Here is a 17,848-nt window from a genome sequence, read left to right as displayed (position 1 = left end):
CGCGCCGGAACCTCCCCCCGCCGCCGGAAGCCGCGAGAGGGGCGCGCCCCGCCCCGCCCCGCCCCGCCCCGCCGGCCCCGAGGAGGAGTCCCCGCGGCGCCCCGCCCCGCCAGCGGGCGGGGACCGGCTGGGCTGACGGGTCCCCTGGGACGACGGCGCCGGAAGCCGGCCAGGACGGGGAGGAGGAACGGGTCAGGCCGGCTCGCCCTCCTCTGGGCGGGGAGCGCCGGCCTGGCCGCCCCGCGGCTGAGCAGGTCAGCGCAGGCGGCCCGGCGGTGCCTCGCAGCAGTCCCAACACGGCCCAGCCTTGCCAGGCTTGCTCCGGTGCCCGCGGCGGGCTGCTGCCTCCTCCTTTCCAGTCTGGCTGAAGAAAACCAGCTGAGCTTGGGAGCAGGCAGGGGAGCCAGGCCTCTGCCCGCATCCTCCCGCGGCTCATTCTAGAACAGAGACGCCTACCTCTCACAGAGAGGGGATGCCTGGGGAAGGCAGGCTGAGAGAGAAAGTCTGTGCAGAGGTCACCTTGTCACTCAAGCCAGTCCTCCACCCTGGCCCACACCTACCCAGTCACACCCTTCCTACCCCCAACCCCAGGCCCCAAAGGGCAAAAATTGGAAGGGACCCAAGCTTGCTTCTCTCTTTTATTGAAATATATTTTCTGGGCAGTGCCTACCTACCTAAGTCAGCATAGCCTCTTTGGCACTGAAAGCTGGAGAATAAAAAACCAGTAAAAAACATCAGCCTGGATTTTTGTGAGTGCATAGTGCATGAGAACTAAAGGCCTTTGGTACACAAGAACTGTGGGGACAGTGGGTGGAGGGTGGGGGCTAGGGGCGGCGAAAGCTTGACCCAGGGGCCTCAGGGAACTGGGCACAGGCTGCTATAGATGAAGTGGCCAATGACTAAGGCCAGCATCTCCGAGGTGCCGCTCAGTGCCACGATGAAGGGGGCCTGGGAGGCATAGTTGGCTTGAAGGCGGCGGAGGGACAGCTGCAGCATGGCCAAGGCCAGCAGGCTGTTCTGCACTCCTACCTCAATGCTGACCGTCCGCCGCTGGGCCACCGGCAGCTTCAGGCATGTGGCCAGACAGTAGCCCACCAGGAGGCCAACCAGGGGCACTGTGAGGCCCACCAGCACGATGGGCAACCTGACGCCCGCCAGGATGAAGACCCCCATGCGGTAGGCCAGGAAGAGGCCACCCAGGAGCAGCACAAAGCTGAAGGGCTTGATAACCTGGAGCAGCAGTTGGGAGAACTTGGGGAGCTTGGACTTGATCACTACGCCTGCTGCTATGGGGATGGCAATGAACAGCAGGGTCCCCAGGATCTTGGAGATGGGCACATGGAGTGTTTCGTGGATGCTGAGCAGGCGGCTGTAGACGGCTGAGGACAGTGGCAGGAAACCAGTGGCAGCCACCGTTGAGATGAAAGTCATGGAGATGGCCAGAGTGACGTCCCCTCCAAGGAGGAGGCTGAAGAGGTAGCTCCCCCCGCCGCCAGGCGACGAGCAGGTGATGATGAGGCCCAGAGCCAGGGCCTTAGGCAGCATGAAGACCTTGGCCATCAGGAAAGCAAAGAAGGGCATGACCAGAAACTGGCCCAGGAGGCCCAGCAGCATGGGCTGGGGGCTCTGCAGGAGTCCCTTCAGAACCTTGAGCTCCACTTTGCACCCGAACGAACACTTGTTGACAAAGATAAGAGGCAGGAGCAAATAAAGTATTGGGTTCTCTGAGAAGTGGATCAGGTCGGCGCCGAGGGTGGTGGGGGAGTCTTCGGCAGGTGAGACCTTGATGCAGAAATCTCTCCGCTCCTCGATCAGCATGGGTGGGGCCTTGTGGGGATCCACAAGCTGGATGTGGAGTGGGGCTAGCCCGGGCAGGCCTGAGTGGATGCTCACCACAAAGCCGCCCCCACCGCCCCAGGTTATGGCACTCACATTCTTGATGGTCAGCACCTCTGTGTCCAGGGAAGTGACTCTCAGCGTGGGGCCAGGCCCTGTCCTGTTGCCCTGGCCTGGGTACTGGCTCGAGATCACAATGATGCCCTCACTCTCCTCTGGGAACTCAAACTCCATCACAGAGCCATCCCCAATGCTCAAGTAGCGGCCCCCTGTCAGTGGCACAGTATGGCCCAGAGCCGTGCTGAGGTTGGCACCGGCAATGGCTGTTCCCCAGGCCCCCCACGGTAGGCTGACAAGCAGCAGGGCAGCCTTGAGCATACCTAGGCAGCCTGTGCAGCCACTGCCCCCTCCTGGGCCAGGCCACTGCTGGGAGCTGCCCCTGCCCCTCCTAAACACCATGGCTCCTCCTGAAGGATGGTGAGCCCAGGCTCTCTGCGGCTTAGGAGAGCAGCCCTGCTGGTACCATTGGGTTGTCCTGAGAAGGGTCCATAGGCACGGCCCAGCCCTGTGCTGCCTTCCTTGATGGCAGAGCTCTTCCTGAGGAGAGAAAGGACACAGAGAGATGGCTGGTGAGGGTGAGCAGCTGTGAGCCCAAGAGCCTGGGGATCTGGAAGCCCACTGTTGGGCGACTCAGTAGGGCCCCTTGCCCCAAGCCCAGGAACAGAAAGGCAGTGCCGAGTGCTGATCCTTGAGTGCCATTCGGTTGTCCTCTCCCCCAGCACAAGTGCCTCAAGCTTCTCATCCCTCACCCAGAGGAGCCACCCACAGGTAGGAGTTCCCGTTCAGCCTGCTGGTACCTGCTGATTTACCGGGACTTGCCCAGCACAGTGACCATGCAGAGACATCCTGATACCAAAGGGTTTGAGAGAGCCACCTCCAATCCTGTCACCACTAGCCTGTTCCCCACCAGCTTCGAGATGCAGCTACAGCGGGGCCGCAGCAATCCCACAACCAGGATGAAATCTCTGAAAGGCTGCCCAGGGATGACAAGGAGACAAGCTCAAGGAGAGCAAAGGGTGCTGATAGGAAACACTGGCTTGGGCCAGATTTGAGAGGCCTTCAGAGAGCAGGTTATGGCATTTGAGTGTCATCTGACAGGTAGAAAGCAGCCAGCAAAGTGGTGTGGGCAGTGGGTGACCATCTGGTTGAAGGCCCCAGGGGCTGATGTCCACCACCACCGTGAAGTTGTGAATGGTGCCACCGTGGCTCCGTGGCCTCCCCTACCTGCTGACAGTGGGGAGATGAGGGTTCTGGGGTGGAGCAGGTCCCATCTCCCCAGGGAAGTTGCTGGAAGGGGCAGCAGGAGGGGGTCAGATAGGATCCGATGTCTGCGGGAGGGCTTCTTCTCCTTCAGAGCTCCCACTCCTCTGGCAGTCCCAGAATTTGAGCTCCTAGAGCCGCTGTGTTACATCTGAGAGGCTCTGCTTGGAGTCCAGGGGCTCCTCCCCATGCCCACATGCGCCCTACCAGAGCCTGGAACTCCCAGTGGGACTATGAGTGTTTCTCATAGGCGAGGTGCCTCAGGCTGAAAGGAGGAGGTTTGGGCAGCCACCACCCAATTGTCACATCACCTGCTGGGACTGGAGCAACCAGGATGGGGACACAGTGGCTTTTCATCACTACTGTCAGTTGCCTCACGTCCTGCAGTGTCCCAGTCCTGTTAGAGGCCCCTGCCTCTCTAGATCCTATCAGTCTTTGTCCCTGCCCCCATCCCCCCCACCCCGTCCTGAGACTGGGGAGCCAAGCCGCAGCGGGTGGAGGGCAGGTTAAGCAAAAGGTTCATCCCTGGGAAAGTCTCCCCCATCCCCCTTGGGATGCCATGGCCTCGTCTTGTTTGGAGTTTAGGTCACTTACCGTGGAGGCCTTGGTCCAGCCTTGTGTCCCACCGTTGAAGAGGGAGGCAGGAAAACCAGAGGGAATATGACAAGCAAAGTGGAGGAGAGTCACAGGGAAAAGATGAAGGCACCCAGGACTGAAGCCACCGCGGTGGCGTGAGCCAGTTCAGAAGGGAGAGGAGGCTAAGGGTCATCCACCCTGTCCTTCCAGTAGGGTGGGCGGCTTTGAGTCACTGCAAGAGGGGTCTGGCCCAGATCCCACACCATTTCTGCTTGAGGGGCCGGAAGAGTTTCAGCAGATGCACCACAAGGCAAGGGAGGGAACCCCAGGCTGGCTGCTTTTTCCACACTGGCCAAAGGTTCCGTGTTAGGGCAGTTGGCAGTGCTGACCCGGAGCTCCTTCCTACCTGGAAGTCCGGAAGTTGTCAGATTGAGCTCGAGCAGAGCTCGGGCGCGAACAGGGGATGGAGGGAAGGAGGAGAGCGCTGCCGCTGGGCTCGCGCTGCCGCCCCGAAGCCGGCAGGCCGGCGACCCGCCCGGGCGGTCCCGGGGTCGCGGAAGGGGGCCCTCGCGCCCCTCCCAGGCTCCGCGGCCGCACCAGGCCTCACGTTCGCGCGGCAGCAGTCCTCCGCCGGGCCCGGCCGCCCGAGTCGGCGAGCGCGGAGCCGGGCCGGACCCAGAGGCCGCCTTCCGCCCGCCCTTTCAGGCCCCAGGCTCTCACCTGCCGTCGCGGCCCCGGAGCTCGGCGCCACCGGGCCTGCCCGGCCGGCGGACGCCTGCGAGCTCGGCAGGCCAGGGCCCCGCCCCGCCCCCGACCAGCTGAGGCGCCGCCCCCGGTCAGCCGAGGCCCCGCCCCACGGGCCCGCTCCGCCTCCCCCACGGAAACAGGCTCTCCTCAGGCGGCCGGGCCGGTTCCGACCGGATGTGACGTATCGGGGAGCGACGAGCCGGCGCGGGCCCTCCGGCCTGGCGGCCTTCCGGATCGCGGTTGGTCGGCGCTGGAGGCGGCTTCTTGCGGCCGTCGAGCTGCCGTTCCGAGTTTTCTGTGGTTGCCGCCCGGGTGACGTGCTCCGGGTAGGGGCCATGGTCATTGCCAAACACATTGCGACCTCTGGGGGCAGTGAGACACAGGGCTAGCCATTAGCAGGACTGGGACGCCCAGGTACTGCTGCTAGTGGCGGGAGCCCGGGGTCACGGTTTCGGCACGTTCCGGCTCCGGGCGCCCAGCCCTATGGCCCCAGGGCCGAGTCCGACCCACCCAGACTCTGGGGGCCAGGCTCGACCTGGTTTCAGCTTCCTTCATTCAAGCATTGACTGAGTGCCTGTTTCCACACTGCGGAACATCAGTGGACTTGTCCACCTTTCCAAACTTTTTGGCGCCACCAGCAAGGTCTGGCGACTTCACGGAAAAGGAATGCAAACAGATGGCATAAGGATGGGCAGAAAGGTGGTAAGGGTGTAGAAAGGACATGGGAAGACTAAGCAAGTGCATAGTTGAAGGGGATTTGCATGTTCCCAAAGGCTGCTGGGCACCTGCAGTCTGCCAGCGGATCACTGGCTACCCACTGCTCTGGGAGGACCTCGTCACGGCTTTGATGGAAACCAGTGGGCCCCAGAGTTACAGGTGCTTGCCCCCGGAGGTGCACAAGACACTTCACTGAGAATGTCCCCCAAAACTCCATAGCATCTCTATTTTTATTTAACTTTTCAAATAAATAATTTTAATAAGTATTAATTTAAATGTAAACGTAAACACATTTTATTTTAAAAATTTATATTTGTGTGTTTTATAAAGTTCAGATTAGTGCGTGCATATGATACGTAAGCAGATAGATGTACACATGATGGCAGTGCATGCTTAAGAGGGTTTGATTTAGGTCGGTGACTAAAAACATTCAGAGGCCATAACTCTGGGCTGTTCTTTAGCCTCAGAGGACCAGTAAGGCGTAAGCCATTTGTGTGTGTGGACTTGGTGTTCCAGAACTATTGCATTGTCCCTCTCAAATAGGGTTGAAGGGTCCTGATGGAAGCAGGCTGGCACAAGTGAGAGGGGAGGGCTGGGCTTGGCACATGCTGCGTTGAAGACTGCAGTTTGCAAAAGGGCAGTCGGGGTAGGGCTGTCCAAGGACAGGGTAAAACTGGCTAGAGGTAGAAGGGGAATGGGTCAGCAGAAAGAGCTGGGGGAGGAAAACCTAAAAGAGATGTCCTCCCTGGAGGAAACCTGCATTTTTATATTCCAACTGAATGGGAATGGGTGCCGGGGGTCAAGGAGACCAGATGTAGTCAGAAGGCTGCTCCCCATTGTCGTCAGTCACTTCAGCCATCCCTGAAAAGCCAGAGTGCGCTGGTGGGATGTCTAACGTAAGGGAATTTGGAGGCCTTCTCTGCAGGAAAAAGGGACGGCTTAATTAAAGGCAAGGGAATGTTCATAGTTGGGTCAGGGTATTACCAAATTACCCCAGAAGAGGAGGAAGGGCTCTACAAATCAGTCCAGGATATTTAGTTCCAAAAGAGAAGTCATCTGAACTGAGAGAACACATAGAAGGAATGATAGGGACAGCCACACAGCAGAAATGTACTTCAGATGGGAGACCTGCCACTGTCGTAGGTAATAGGGTCACAATGGTGACCTTAGCAGTGTGCCCACCTCCTGCTCTCCAGGCAAGGGCCTCCAGGAATGCTCGGTGATGAATAAGCAGGCATGGAAGGCACATTCTCTACAAACACAAGTACGGGATGCAGGTGGTATTTGCAGGGAAGTGTAATGACCACTGTTGTTTCTGCTTGCCCGGCATCAGGTCACAGCACCTCAATTTCCTTTGGGGGAACCATCCCTCCTCCAACCTCGGTACCCAAAGTTTGCATGTGGATGGTCCCAACGCTGGCCTCCGGTGGGCCCATGCCCAGATGTAGCCAACCAGAGCCACACAGATTGATGCAAGGATAAGCCCATAATCCAATTTGGACCAATGACAGTCCCCGGGGACTTGTACGCGATCTATTGGGAAGGTGGGACCACTTTTTTGCTGGGGTTGCTAAACTGGGACCTCTCTCTTGCTCCCCGTACTTGAGGGAGACAGCATGTTTGAAAAGGAAGCAAATACAGAGAAAAACGAAGCCGAAATGGAGACAGCCCGTGTCTCAATGATCCCGCTGACATTATTGGAGCTAGAACCACCCATGGGCATTGGGATCTGTTACAGGAACAATAAGTCTCCTTCCCTTGTCATTACTTATTTTTGCTTATGCCAGTTTGAGTTGGGATGCTGGCACTTGTAGCCGAGGATGTCCTAACTCCTCAAGGGTAGGCCTGAGGATACAGCTTTACCTCCACTTTGGAAGGTCGTGCAGGCTGTGCCCCACACCACCATCAGCTTCCTAGCCTGTGCTGGGCCAAGTGGGGGAGAAAGCTGGCCTGCTGTTTCCATTGGTGTAACTGGTGACCCTCGGCGAGGGCACAGCCTCTTGGGGAGTTAGGGGCCATCAACGGGGCTCACTCCCACCTTTCCAGCATGTAACACAGAGCCTGGCCCAGGGCAGGCAGCTGGTGAATGTCTGGGGAAGGTCAGGCAATCACAGCAGTGGTTTGACAGGCACCGTGGGGCCTAAGCACCTCCCAGCCTTGCAGTATGGAGCTTCATGAGCTTCCATTTCATCTAGAGCAAGCACTAACCTTGCAGAGCCCTACTTATCTGGCTTCTAACTTCCGAGCTCCAGTGAAACTCTCCTAAGCTCACCAGGGACTTTTATCACTTCTGGAAATGGGGCTAACGGCAGGGCTTTCTTGCTAGGGTTGCCGTGAGGACCGTTTAGGTAACACGTGTATAACCGAAGTCCTGATGGAAGAACTAAGGTGAGATTTGCTTCAACATATTGGGCTGTAGGGGGTGCAGATGAAACACTGGCCACATGCTGATCACTGTGACAGTTCCGATGGGCACACTGAGGTTCATTATACTATTCTACTTTGGGGGATATTTGAAATTTTCCATAATCAAAGGTTTAAAAAATGAATGCCTGGGGGCTGGCCCCATGACCGAGTGGTTAAGTTCATGCGCTCCGCTTCGGCGGTCCAGGGTTTCGCCCGTTCGAATCCTGGGCGCGGACATGACACCGCTCATCAGATCACGCTGAGGCGGCATCCCACATGCCACAACTAGAAGGACCCACAACTAAAAACACACAACTATGTACCGGGGGCTTTGGGAGAAAAAGGGAAAATAAAATCTTAAAAAAAAAAAATGAATACATGTATGATACTATAATGGTGGATACACGTCATCATACACTTGTCAAACTCACAGACTGTATAACACCCAGAGGGAACCCTAATGTCAACTCTGGGCTTTGGGTGATGATGATGTATCAGTGGAGGTCGGGTATGTGGGAACTCTCTTCCTGCTCAACTTTGCTGTGAACCTAAAACTGCTCTAAAAAAGAAAGTCTATATAAAAAAAATGAATACACATAAAGTGTTCCGCACAGGGTCTATGATCACCACCCCGGGGCCGACGCGTCCCCAACCGTTTGTGGTCCTGGCAGCACAACCACAGCCTCTCCTTCTGGGCTGTCCCTTGGCCTCTCACTCTTCTTCTGCCTGCTCCTTAAATACTTGTTTCTTGACATTTTGTTCGCACTCTGGCAGCACTTACTCCTAGAAGGCAGAGGCTCGGGAAGCCTGTCTCCAGAACCGGACTTGTAAGTCCACCACGCCCGCCATGGCCCCCTCGAGGCTGCCTGGCTGGCACCCTAATTCCTCCCATCCAGGAAGTCCAAACTGCCTTCTCTCCTTTTGCTGACCCCAGACCACTTCTGTGTCCCTGGATGTGCCATTCCAGTAAAACTCCTTACAGTTTCCTGCTGGTTCTTGCTCAGTGGAGGGAAATGTAACTGCGATCTGTGAGAAATGCCAAACAGCCCACGTGACTTGGCCCTTTGCAGCCCTGATTTCAAAGGCATCCACCAGCCCGCTGTGGGGAGACACTAGCTCCTGAGGGAGGCTGGGCGGAGAGGGAAGGCACTTGGGCTGGTTTTAATCCCCATCCCTGTCCCTACAGGCCTGTGCTGTGTCCGAGAGAGCTGCGTGAGTTTCCTGCAGCCTCAGAGGGCAGAACCATCTCTCTCAGGTAAGGCTATGGGGATGCCAGTTGGGGAGCTCCTCTGCTCACCGCCTGAGTCACACCTCAGCTACAATGGGACCTGTCGGTGGCAGGAGCCCTGGAGACAAAGGCTGTCTGCTAAGGCTGTGGGGGCAGGTCAGCTGAGCCTCCAGGACATGTCCCTCCCCCTGACACCACCAGCCCTGACTCCCCACTGAATGTACTTCATTCCATCGAGGGCCACCAATTTATTAAGAGGTCATCTAGAAGGCGGGCCCTCTGATAAACTGCAGGAGCCGGAACCCACTGCGCTAGGGACTGTCATCAGGCTCGCTGTCTTGCTGTCCCAGCTGGTCTGGCTCCAAGGCGGCCCCTTCCCGCAGAGAGCGAGGCAGGAGGCAGCCAGTCCCCCGAACTGGCCACCAGGTGTGGCTCACCAGAAGGAGTCACACTGGAAACAGGTTAGCCCACAGGGCAGCGAGTGGTGTTGGGACGGAGAGGTTCTGGAAGATGCCCCAATCCACCAGGCAGCTGCTACCAGACTTGTGCGATGAGGGGGTGAGCACCCAGGGTCCTTGCGGCTGGGGGTGGTTGGGAATCGGGTGGGGGCTAGCCAGGGGAAGCAGCCTAGGAAAAGGAGATGAGTACCTGGGCTCCCCTGACAAAGTGTGACGCGGCCGGCCCCTTCAGCCCCGACCACTGGTCATGCTTTGGTCATCAGTCACTGCCTTGGAGCCCCAATGTGTTGGGGCAAGAGAATGTTCCTGGCCGGGTATGGGGTCGGGCCTCAGCCCTGCACTGCTGCCGCCGCCGCCACTGCCGCCGCCGCCGCCGCCACCGCCTCCACCCGGGCTGGGCACACGCAGCCTCCCTCAGCCTGGAGCTCACGCTCGGTGGGCTAGCTGGCCATGGTCCTCCTCGGGATGCAGCCTTCCATCTCCAGCGCCTCAGGCCAGCCTTCATACTTATTGGTGTGCTTACTGTTCTTCACGTGCTGCAGGGTGGGGGGAGCAGGAAGTCATAGCCTCAGCCCTCAGGCACAGGGGACAGACAGAGGTTTCAGTCCCCCTGTGCTAGTGTCAACCAACTGTGTACTCTCTGCCTGCCTGCCTGCCTTGATTTTCTCATCTAAAAATGGCAATAGCTGCGCTGGCCTGCCCCCTCACAGGTGGAGCGGGGGGTCAACTTCTGTGCCCTCATGTTGGCCTGGAACACAACGGTAAGGGAAGGAGGGAGTGTGTGTGTCCCTGTCCTTACCTGGCCTGCAGGCAGCTGCTGGAAGCTGCAGAAAAAGCCAGGCCAGAGGGGGCATTTCTTCTCTGGGGGCTGAGCTGCTCTTTTGGCAGCCAGAGCCTTCCAGAAACCACTGGAACAGCCTGTTTGCCTTGTCCTGCTGTGGGGAGCAGGGCTTGGGGGCACCGTAGCTTTTCACTGGACTGGGAGCCTCCCCAAAATAAGGATGGGACCTGACACATGTGGCCCCAGAGGAGCAGCTGGCCAGAGGGCAGCCAGGGCTGGTGGCAGAAGGGTATATAGTGTCAATCGGGGTACTGGGTCTTGGGAGAATGGGACAGAACTGAGCATCTTGAAGATGTTTGAGAGGAAGGTTGCTTAGTTGTGACTCTTGCCAATGTGAAAGCTTTGCCATTTAAAGACTGAAATCCATACAGGACAGACAAGGTCACATTACTGCCCCTCCCTGTGCAGACGGTGAGGGGCCAGGCCTGCCTTGGGGGTGTGTGCTAGGGCAGAATTCAGGGCAGGCTGTGGTGTGAACAGAAGGGGACCTGGCAGGATGGTCAGCGGGGCGACCAATGTCTGCAGGCAGAAGGGGCAGGCAGACTGCCCTGGGCTGGGAAGCAGAGGCACCACGCTCTCCAGCTGTACCTGCTCAAAGGGGCTCTTGTTCTGCACGCCCTTGGCCCCCACAAACACCCAGCTGTCCCGGAAGGCGAGATCCTTGACATTCTTGCTGCCCAGATCGCTGAAAAGCTTCCTGGTCTCTTCATTCATCCTGCCGCAAAGAAGGAAGAGATGTGAGCCTCGCCAGAGAAGGGCCAGGCTGAGGCTGGCCTTGGCAACCACTTACTTGGTGGCTGGGTCATCATAGGACGCCACGAACACCAGCGTGCCTTCATGCAGTGGCCGAATAAACTTCAGCAGATCGTTGACATCTGGGGGGGACAGGTCCAATGGAACACGGAGCATCAGGCACCACTGAGCACCCTTCCCCCACAACCCCTGTGCTCCAAATGAGGAAACTAAAGTAGGGATCAGGCCAGGGACATATCCCACCAAGGGGGGCCAAGTGAGTGCAGGGGCAAACTGGTATAAGAAGCCAGGGCCATCCCCATGACCATACACCTGTCCCTTCCCACCTTTTCCAAACCCAAGGAAGTGCTTGAGAAGCCCCCAGAGAATGGATAGAAAGAAGAGTGTTTCAGGGGAAAGACTCCCAGTCGTTCTGCTGCACAGTCACAAAGAAGAGGCCACAGCTGCCACTCACCTCCTGCCCACATGTCGAAGGCTCGGGCCTCGATAAGCTCACCGCTGACCCCTGGGTCGAGAGGGAGGGAGGGGGTCCTACTGGGCAAGCACCAGGGTAACTCCACCCTACCACCTCGATCCCCCCAGATCAGGACATGGTGGTGGCCACCAGGTGCAGCCCTTCTGGAAGCTTTTCAAACATCCCCCCATATTCATGCCCACTGTGCCCCTCGTTCAGACAGCGGCAGCCCGCCTAAGGCTGCAGAGCTTCTGCCTGGCATTTCGGGCCCTCCAGGAGCTCTCCATGAAGCACCCTCCAACTTCCTGGAAACTTCTAGTTTTTTACTGCTACCATGGTTTTGTTCATTGGGTCACTTCTGTGGAGCCTTCAGCTCACACAGACCCCTGCAGAGACCCCTTCCCGGGCCTCCCTGGGAATTCCTGGAGGGGAGGGCCAAGACAAACAGCCAGACACCTCCTCGCAAGGAGAGGGTGAGGAAGCAGGGTGGCAGGTCATGGCCCAGCTCTGCTTCTCTGGTCTTAACTCTGACCCCACATCATGGAGGACTCACCGTTCACTAGGGCGATGTTCAGTCCACGTCCCACGTTGTCCTTGACACTGCTCATGAGCCTGGCAGGGAGACGGAGCCCTCGAGTAGCACATCTGCTCTGCTTTCCCTCACATGCCCAGGCCCTCACAGACCCAGCTTTTGGTCCCCCATTCCCTCCCCTGCCTCTGTCTACCCCAAGCAGCTCACATCTTGTCCTCGAGGCAGATCTTGGGTCCGATGACATTGGCAGCCCCGCTGACCATGCGAAAGGCCAGGTGCTCCTCAGGACATGGCTGGGGCAGGCCGCACTTGTACTTCCTGGCCCGTGGCTCTGAGTGGGGACAGGAGGGGTGACCCATGGGCCTGGTCCTGGGGTCACCCGAGATCGGAGACAGGGAGGCCAGGACCAGCCCATAGGGAGGAATGAGTGACCACAGAGCAAAGGACTGGTGGTGGGGAGGGGACATGGCTCAGGCCAAGGCCAGGGACACTTCCATGGATACTCTGCATCCTTCTGGGGCTGCCCTCAGGGCAAGGTGACAGGGACCCCAGGGAGGCTTTTCTGCCACTGGTGGGAAAAAGGAGGCGGGAGAGCTGGCTTGGGCTGTGCCCGTACCAGGAACAGAGCACAGGTGGGGAAGGAAGGAGCAGCTGGGAGGGTAACTGCACATATGAGTGCCCGGCCAGACTGGACTGCAGGAAAATAGCTCCGAGAGCACCTGGTTCCCATGGGGTGGGGTGGGAGGACGGCCTCTGTGACAGGTTGAATTGTACCCCCACCAAGGATGTGTTGAAGTCCTAACTCCAAGTACCTCAGAATGTGACCCTATTTGGAAATAGGGTCACTGAAGATGTAATTTGTTAAAATGAGATCATCCTGGAGTAGGGTGGGCCCTAAATGCAATGACAGGTGTCCTTTAAGAGACAGAAGAGGAGACACAGACACGGGGGAGAAGGCCACGTGGAGACAGAGGCAGGGACTAGAGTGAGGTGGCCACAAGCCAAGGAACCCCCAAAAGGGGTTCCCCCAAAAGCTGGAAGAGGCAGGACGAATCCTTCCCTAGAGCCTGCAGAGGGAGTGTAGCCCTCCAACGCCCAGATTTCAGACTTCTAGTTTCCAGAACTGTGAGAGAAGAAATTTCTGTTGTTGAAGTCACCCACTTTGTGGTACTTAGTTACAGCTGCCCCAGGGAAATGATGCGGATTTTGATACCAGGAAGTAGGGTGCTGCTATAAAAAATCTCTAAACATGTGGAAATAACTCTGGTGTTGGGTAATGGGTAGAGGCTGTAGAATTTTGAGGTGCATGTTAGAAAAGGCCTAGATTGCCTTGAAGAGAGCACCAGTAGAAATATGGACATTAAGGGTGATTCTGGTGAGTGCTCAGAAAGAAGAGAGAACAGTAGAGAAAGCTTCTGTTGTCCTGGAGAACACATATATCATCATGACCCTAAGGTTGCTAGAAATGTGAATGCTAAAGGTGCTTCTGGTGAGATCTCAGACGGAAATGAGGAACACGTTATCAGACACTGGAGGAAAGGCGGTCCTTGTTATAAAGTGGCAAAGAACTTGGTCAAATTGAGTTCTAGTGCTTTGTGAAAAGTAGAACTTGTAAATGCTGAACTTGGATATTTAGCTGAGGAGATTTCCAAGCAAAGTATTGAGGGCACGGCCTGGTTTCTCCTTGCTGTTCACAGTAAAATTTAAGATAAGAGAGAAAAACGGAGAAAGGAATTGTTAAACATGAAGGAACCAGAACACGAAGATTTGGAAAATTCTCAGTCTAACCATATCGTGAAAAATGAGAAATTGTGCTCTGGAGAGAACATGAAGGATGTGGCTGGACAACTGTTTGCTAAAGAGCTGAGGCATGTGACTGACAGATCCACTTAACCATGTCAGCAGAAGCCAGGAATAGAGATGGGGTTACCCAGGAAAGATCTGAAAGACTTTCTTGTCTTATAGCTTAGACCCTCATGAATTGCACAGGAGACCAACAAGGTTTTTGAGAATTTTATACTAGCAGAAACACTGCTGGCCTGGACTGAAAGGGACAGAGAAAGGACAGAGGGAAGGAAAGATGACTCTGAGGGCAGAGTGGTGGCTACAGAGGCCAGAGATGGCACAGGCCCAGAAGGTAGGGCGGTCCCCTCCATTCTGGAGGGCCCCCAGCCCGGTGGGCCTAGAGGACAGAGCATCGGGTCACAGAGGATTCTTCACAGGCCTTGAAACCTAACGGCATTTGCCCTGCTGGGTTTTGGACCTGCTTGGGCGTGGTGACCCCTCAATTCCTTCCACGTTCTCGCTTTTGGAATGGGAATGTCTATCCTATGCCCGTCCCACCAGGGTATTCTGGAAGCAGGGAACTTGTTTTCTAGGTTCACAGCATGCAAGCAGCTCCAGGGGGCTGTGATGGCTAGTTTGGGGAGGGATGAATGGAGATGAGAAACCATGGAGGACTGGGGGCAAGCAGGGGTGTCACAAAAGTAGCATGAGGGGTGGGCGCAGGGGAGGAGCAGGAAGGTGACAGGAGCCTTACCTACAGTCGCTGAGTTCTCTGGGCCTGTGGGTACAGAGAGTTGTTTCTGTTAGCCTGGAGGCCTCCAGGCTAACAAGGGCCCTACACCATGGGCCCTACACCATGAAGTCAAGGTAGAGGGGCAGGTAGGCTCAGGGACCATGGGCTAAGCCAGGCTGACCTTGGCATGTTCCTGCTTAAGACTGAATGATGTTCAGATGCAAAGCTCCCTGCTCCAGGAAAAGGGTGAATCAGAATTGTAAAAAGTACTTAGGTGAAGCGTCACCAATAACAAGGTGTAGAGTCCCCTCTCTATCTCAGAGCCCCCTGGAAAGCCTGCAAGGAGCAACCAGAATGTCATACCCAAAGTTCCACAGAAGCCCCCTGCCCCCTAGTTGGGTCCCACTGACTCCAACTGGGCACGGAATTCTAATTAGCAGGGACTGGCTTTCCCAGCCAAAGCAACTGGGTGGTAGGGGAAGGCTGCACTGGATGCCAGGAGACAGACTGAGGGCAGCTAGAGGTGGCCTGCCAGGGAGACAGAAAACCCAGGCCACCCCCACCCCTACCCGGAGCCTCAGTCCACAGGCCCAGGCGACCGCCCTGGTGACCTCCGTAGTGGGGCAAGGAAGAGTTCCACACTCACTGGTGAAGAGTTGCTGGATGCGAGGAAAGCCACTGCCAGGCCCACCCAGGAGGATGCTGACTATGATCCAGGTGAGGCCCACGATGACAACCAGGGCCACAATGCGGAGGGGGCCTGGAGATAGGACACACACAGGCAAGGCCACCTCAGATGCCAGTGAGCTCCCAAATGACCCCGGGGCCTCTCAGGACAATTGCCTCATCCACTTGGGAAGAAGTGACTGGAGGACAGGAAGGTGGGGACCTGTTACCATCCACCAGGCCTGAGAGCGGGCCTCGAGCTCCTGGCAGGTAGAAGGAGGAAACTGAGTTCTAACTCCAAGGCTCTCGGCTTGGTTCTCCCCAGCAGGTGTGGAGGGGCCTTCCAGAACTCACTGCTCAAGAGGGCTCCAGTGCTCCCCCCAATTTCCTGCCTTTGAGGCTACCAATATATTTGTGTCCCACCCATCCTCCTCTTCTCCTGGGAAAGCAAAGGAGGGGGTCCTCTGTCTTTTGAAGACTGGTCCCTTCACCTGCTGTGGGCTGTGCTGGCAGCTCTCCTCCCTGCTCAGGTTTCTTGTAATGGCAATCATTCTCTCTATCTCACTCTTTCTCCTCTATTTTCAACATGTCACAGAAATGTTGGTAAGAAAGCACAGAAGGAAAAGCCCTCCTTCAGAATCACATCCCCATCCAGCCACTGACCTCTCTCCCCTCCCTTCCTCTTCCCCGTCAGCTCCTCCAAAGTCATCTACGCTGGCTCTTTCCATAGTCTCACCTCCTACTCTCTCCCAACCTACTCCAATCTGGCCTGGTCTCCACCACCCCACCAAAACAGCTTGCTGCCAAGGCCACCTATGACCTTCTTGGTGTCAACTCCCCGTGTCACCTGTCGGCCCTGATCTTCCTTGGCCTCTCAGGCTGCTGCCCAGGCCCTCCTGCTGGAAACACTTCTGCACTAGCTTCCAGGATGGCACACTCTAAACCTATCTGGTCCCTCCTCCTCCTCCTTGCTTAGATCGTCCTCTTACTCTGCGCTGAAAAGCTGGACTTTCCCAGGCTTCTGTCCCAAGCTGCCTTCTCAGCCTATGCTCTCCTCTCCCACTAGGTGCTCTCATCTACTCCTGTCCTTGAATTAACCCCCATTCTCTACTGCGACTCTCAATATTGTCCTGCCCCAGCCCTGACCACTTTTGAGGCCACACCCTCTCAGCCAGTTCCTCAATGGGCAGCTCCACTGGGATAGATTCATAACGCTGCAACCTAAGCACATCTGAACTCCAATTCTTAAATTCTGCTCTCCACCCCGCAACCTGTCCCTCCCCAAGTCATCTTCATTTTAGCTGCCCAGGCAACAGCAGGTCTGGCACTGGGTTCAATATCCAACCCCATGGCCAGTCTGGTCAGACCATGCGTCTCCACCTCTGCACCCCACCCCTCTCCACCCAGTGGCCATGCTCCCTGGAGCCTCTCCCACAGCTCATTTTCCAAACAGTGCCCAGTTATCCGAGTTGGGAGAAATCAACTATCCTAATCCTCATCTCACAGCTTGGAGAGCTGAAGTTATGGAGGTGAAAGGATCTGTTCAAGGTCATAGAATGAGGGTTTATGAAGAGTCCTCGGTTTCTAGAACCAAACCCAGTGGTCCAACCGGGCCCCTCTAGACAGAGACCTCTAGACACCTGGGCCTCCAGCCAGGTCCCCTTTCCAACTCCCACCCGTTGTTCACTGTGGAAGCCACCCACCTGCCAACCTCATGTCCACTTCTCCTGCTGGTTTGGGGCCGCCGGCTAGAGCACTGTTTGGGGACCGCGCGCTCTGGGGGCAACAAAACAAAAGAGCAGATTTGGGTGGGGGTCAGGGACGAGCCTGTGCTGGGCCCCTGCCGCAGGGTGGATGCGATCGGTGCACTGACTTGTTCGTCCAACCACCTGGCCAGGCTCCTCGGGGACGTGGAGAGAAGCCCTGCCAGGCTAGGAGGGAACTCGGGAACCCATCGGCTCACGATCGTGCCCACGCGAGCCCCTGGGGCTGGCAAGTGGAAATGGTCCTCCCGGACGCGGGTCCCTCGCTGGGAGGCCCCGAGCTCAGGCCGTCCCTCCGGGCCTGGGGACCAGTGATGAGGGCTGGGTCGGCCGGAGACTTGCCTGGCAGTAGGGAGACGCGGGCTCGGTCGGGGGCAGCCTTATCAGGCCAGCCGCCCGGCTCTTCTCGACCAAAGTATGGGAGACAGCCGCGCAGCGCGACCCAACAGGCCCAGCAATGGCTCCCCAGGGCGGGGCCACAGCCCTCCGGTGCCACCCCCGCCGTCCGCTGGGTGGGAGGGCCTGCGCCGGCCCCGCCTCTGACGTGCGCTCGGGTTGAGTCGCCAGGCCGCCAAATGGGAGGAGCCCTATCCGGCCTCGCCCCTGACCCCACGTATGCCCCGCCCCAGAAGTCTCCCCCGACTCCTCTCGGGCAAGAGATTCCAGCCTTCCTATGCTTCGAGGGCTGGGGATACCCTCCTGCCCTGTGGTCGGATTTCTGAAGCCTGGGAAGAGTCGGATAGATCTGGTGGGACTAATTAGAAATTGTTTTAAAGTTGCTATATGTGCCTTTTAGAAACATGGCGGTACAGAAGAGTGCACGGTAGGAAGACACTGAATGCGACGAGCCGGAGCCAACCAGGCTCAGAGCTGCGATGCCTCTGCTCGAGGTCTGTTCTCTGGATGGAAGTGCGTTCACGCCGTCTCACGTATCGCTCCGATAAGGGGAGCGGGCGTCTAAAGCGTTATTCAGACCCGTTGGAAAACTCCTGCCTGCTCCTCTAGCCTTCTTCAGGAAGGCGTCCCTGACATC

The 17,848-nt window shown here is 57.2% G+C and overlaps 3 protein-coding genes across 12 annotated transcripts in view; all 3 read right to left on the bottom strand.

Annotated features, from left to right (window-relative positions):
• UBL4A (ubiquitin like 4A) overlaps positions 1-421 on the bottom strand; it is a 3,433-nt gene extending 3,012 nt beyond the window's left edge. Inside the window, exon 1 of the mRNA XM_046673691.1 lies at positions 232-421. Coding sequence (XP_046529647.1) covers positions 232-421 — 190 coding nt within the window. The remainder of the gene's footprint in view (positions 1-231) is intronic.
• A 199-nt stretch (positions 422-620) lies between these two features.
• Positions 621-4,571, bottom strand: SLC10A3 (solute carrier family 10 member 3). Of its 7 annotated transcripts, none has more exons than XM_046673700.1 (3): positions 4,453-4,560; positions 3,751-4,138; positions 621-2,433 (listed from the first exon to the last, which is right to left on the bottom strand). In XM_046673700.1, exon 3 carries the CDS (start codon positions 2,293-2,295, stop codon positions 856-858), a length of 1,440 nt encoding a protein of 479 aa, XP_046529656.1. In that variant the 5' UTR covers positions 2,296-2,433; positions 3,751-4,138; positions 4,453-4,560; the 3' UTR covers positions 621-855. The 7 variants fall into 7 exon arrangements, with proteins under 7 accessions (XP_046529656.1, XP_046529654.1, XP_046529655.1 ...); XM_046673698.1 differs by adding an exon at positions 3,121-3,421 and having other exon boundaries at positions 3,751-4,529; XM_046673699.1 differs by adding an exon at positions 3,121-3,183 and having other exon boundaries at positions 3,751-4,529.
• Positions 4,572-9,063: 4,492 nt separating this feature from the next.
• On the bottom strand, positions 9,064-17,293 carry FAM3A (FAM3 metabolism regulating signaling molecule A). Of its 4 annotated transcripts, none has more exons than XM_046673985.1 (10): positions 17,158-17,290; positions 16,756-16,828; positions 15,033-15,146; positions 14,408-14,431; positions 12,076-12,199; positions 11,890-11,948; positions 11,337-11,387; positions 10,920-11,004; positions 10,718-10,844; positions 9,064-9,824 (listed from the first exon to the last, which is right to left on the bottom strand). In XM_046673985.1, exons 2-10 carry the CDS (start codon positions 16,766-16,768, stop codon positions 9,729-9,731), a joined length of 693 nt encoding a protein of 230 aa, XP_046529941.1. In that variant the 5' UTR covers positions 16,769-16,828; positions 17,158-17,290; the 3' UTR covers positions 9,064-9,728. The 4 variants fall into 4 exon arrangements, with proteins under 4 accessions (XP_046529941.1, XP_046529942.1, XP_046529943.1 ...); XM_046673986.1 differs by lacking the exon at positions 17,158-17,290 and adding an exon at positions 16,926-17,051; XM_046673987.1 differs by lacking the exon at positions 14,408-14,431 and having other exon boundaries at positions 17,158-17,293.
• Positions 17,294-17,848: the final 555 nt, after the last annotated feature.

Source organism: Equus quagga, chromosome 10 (genome assembly GCF_021613505.1).
Source record: "Equus quagga isolate Etosha38 chromosome 10, UCLA_HA_Equagga_1.0, whole genome shotgun sequence".
In the NCBI taxonomy this organism is placed as follows: Eukaryota; Metazoa; Chordata; class Mammalia; order Perissodactyla; family Equidae; genus Equus; species Equus quagga.
The sequence above is the reverse complement of the archived record's forward strand: the minus strand, read 5'-3'. Positions and strand labels throughout refer to the sequence as shown.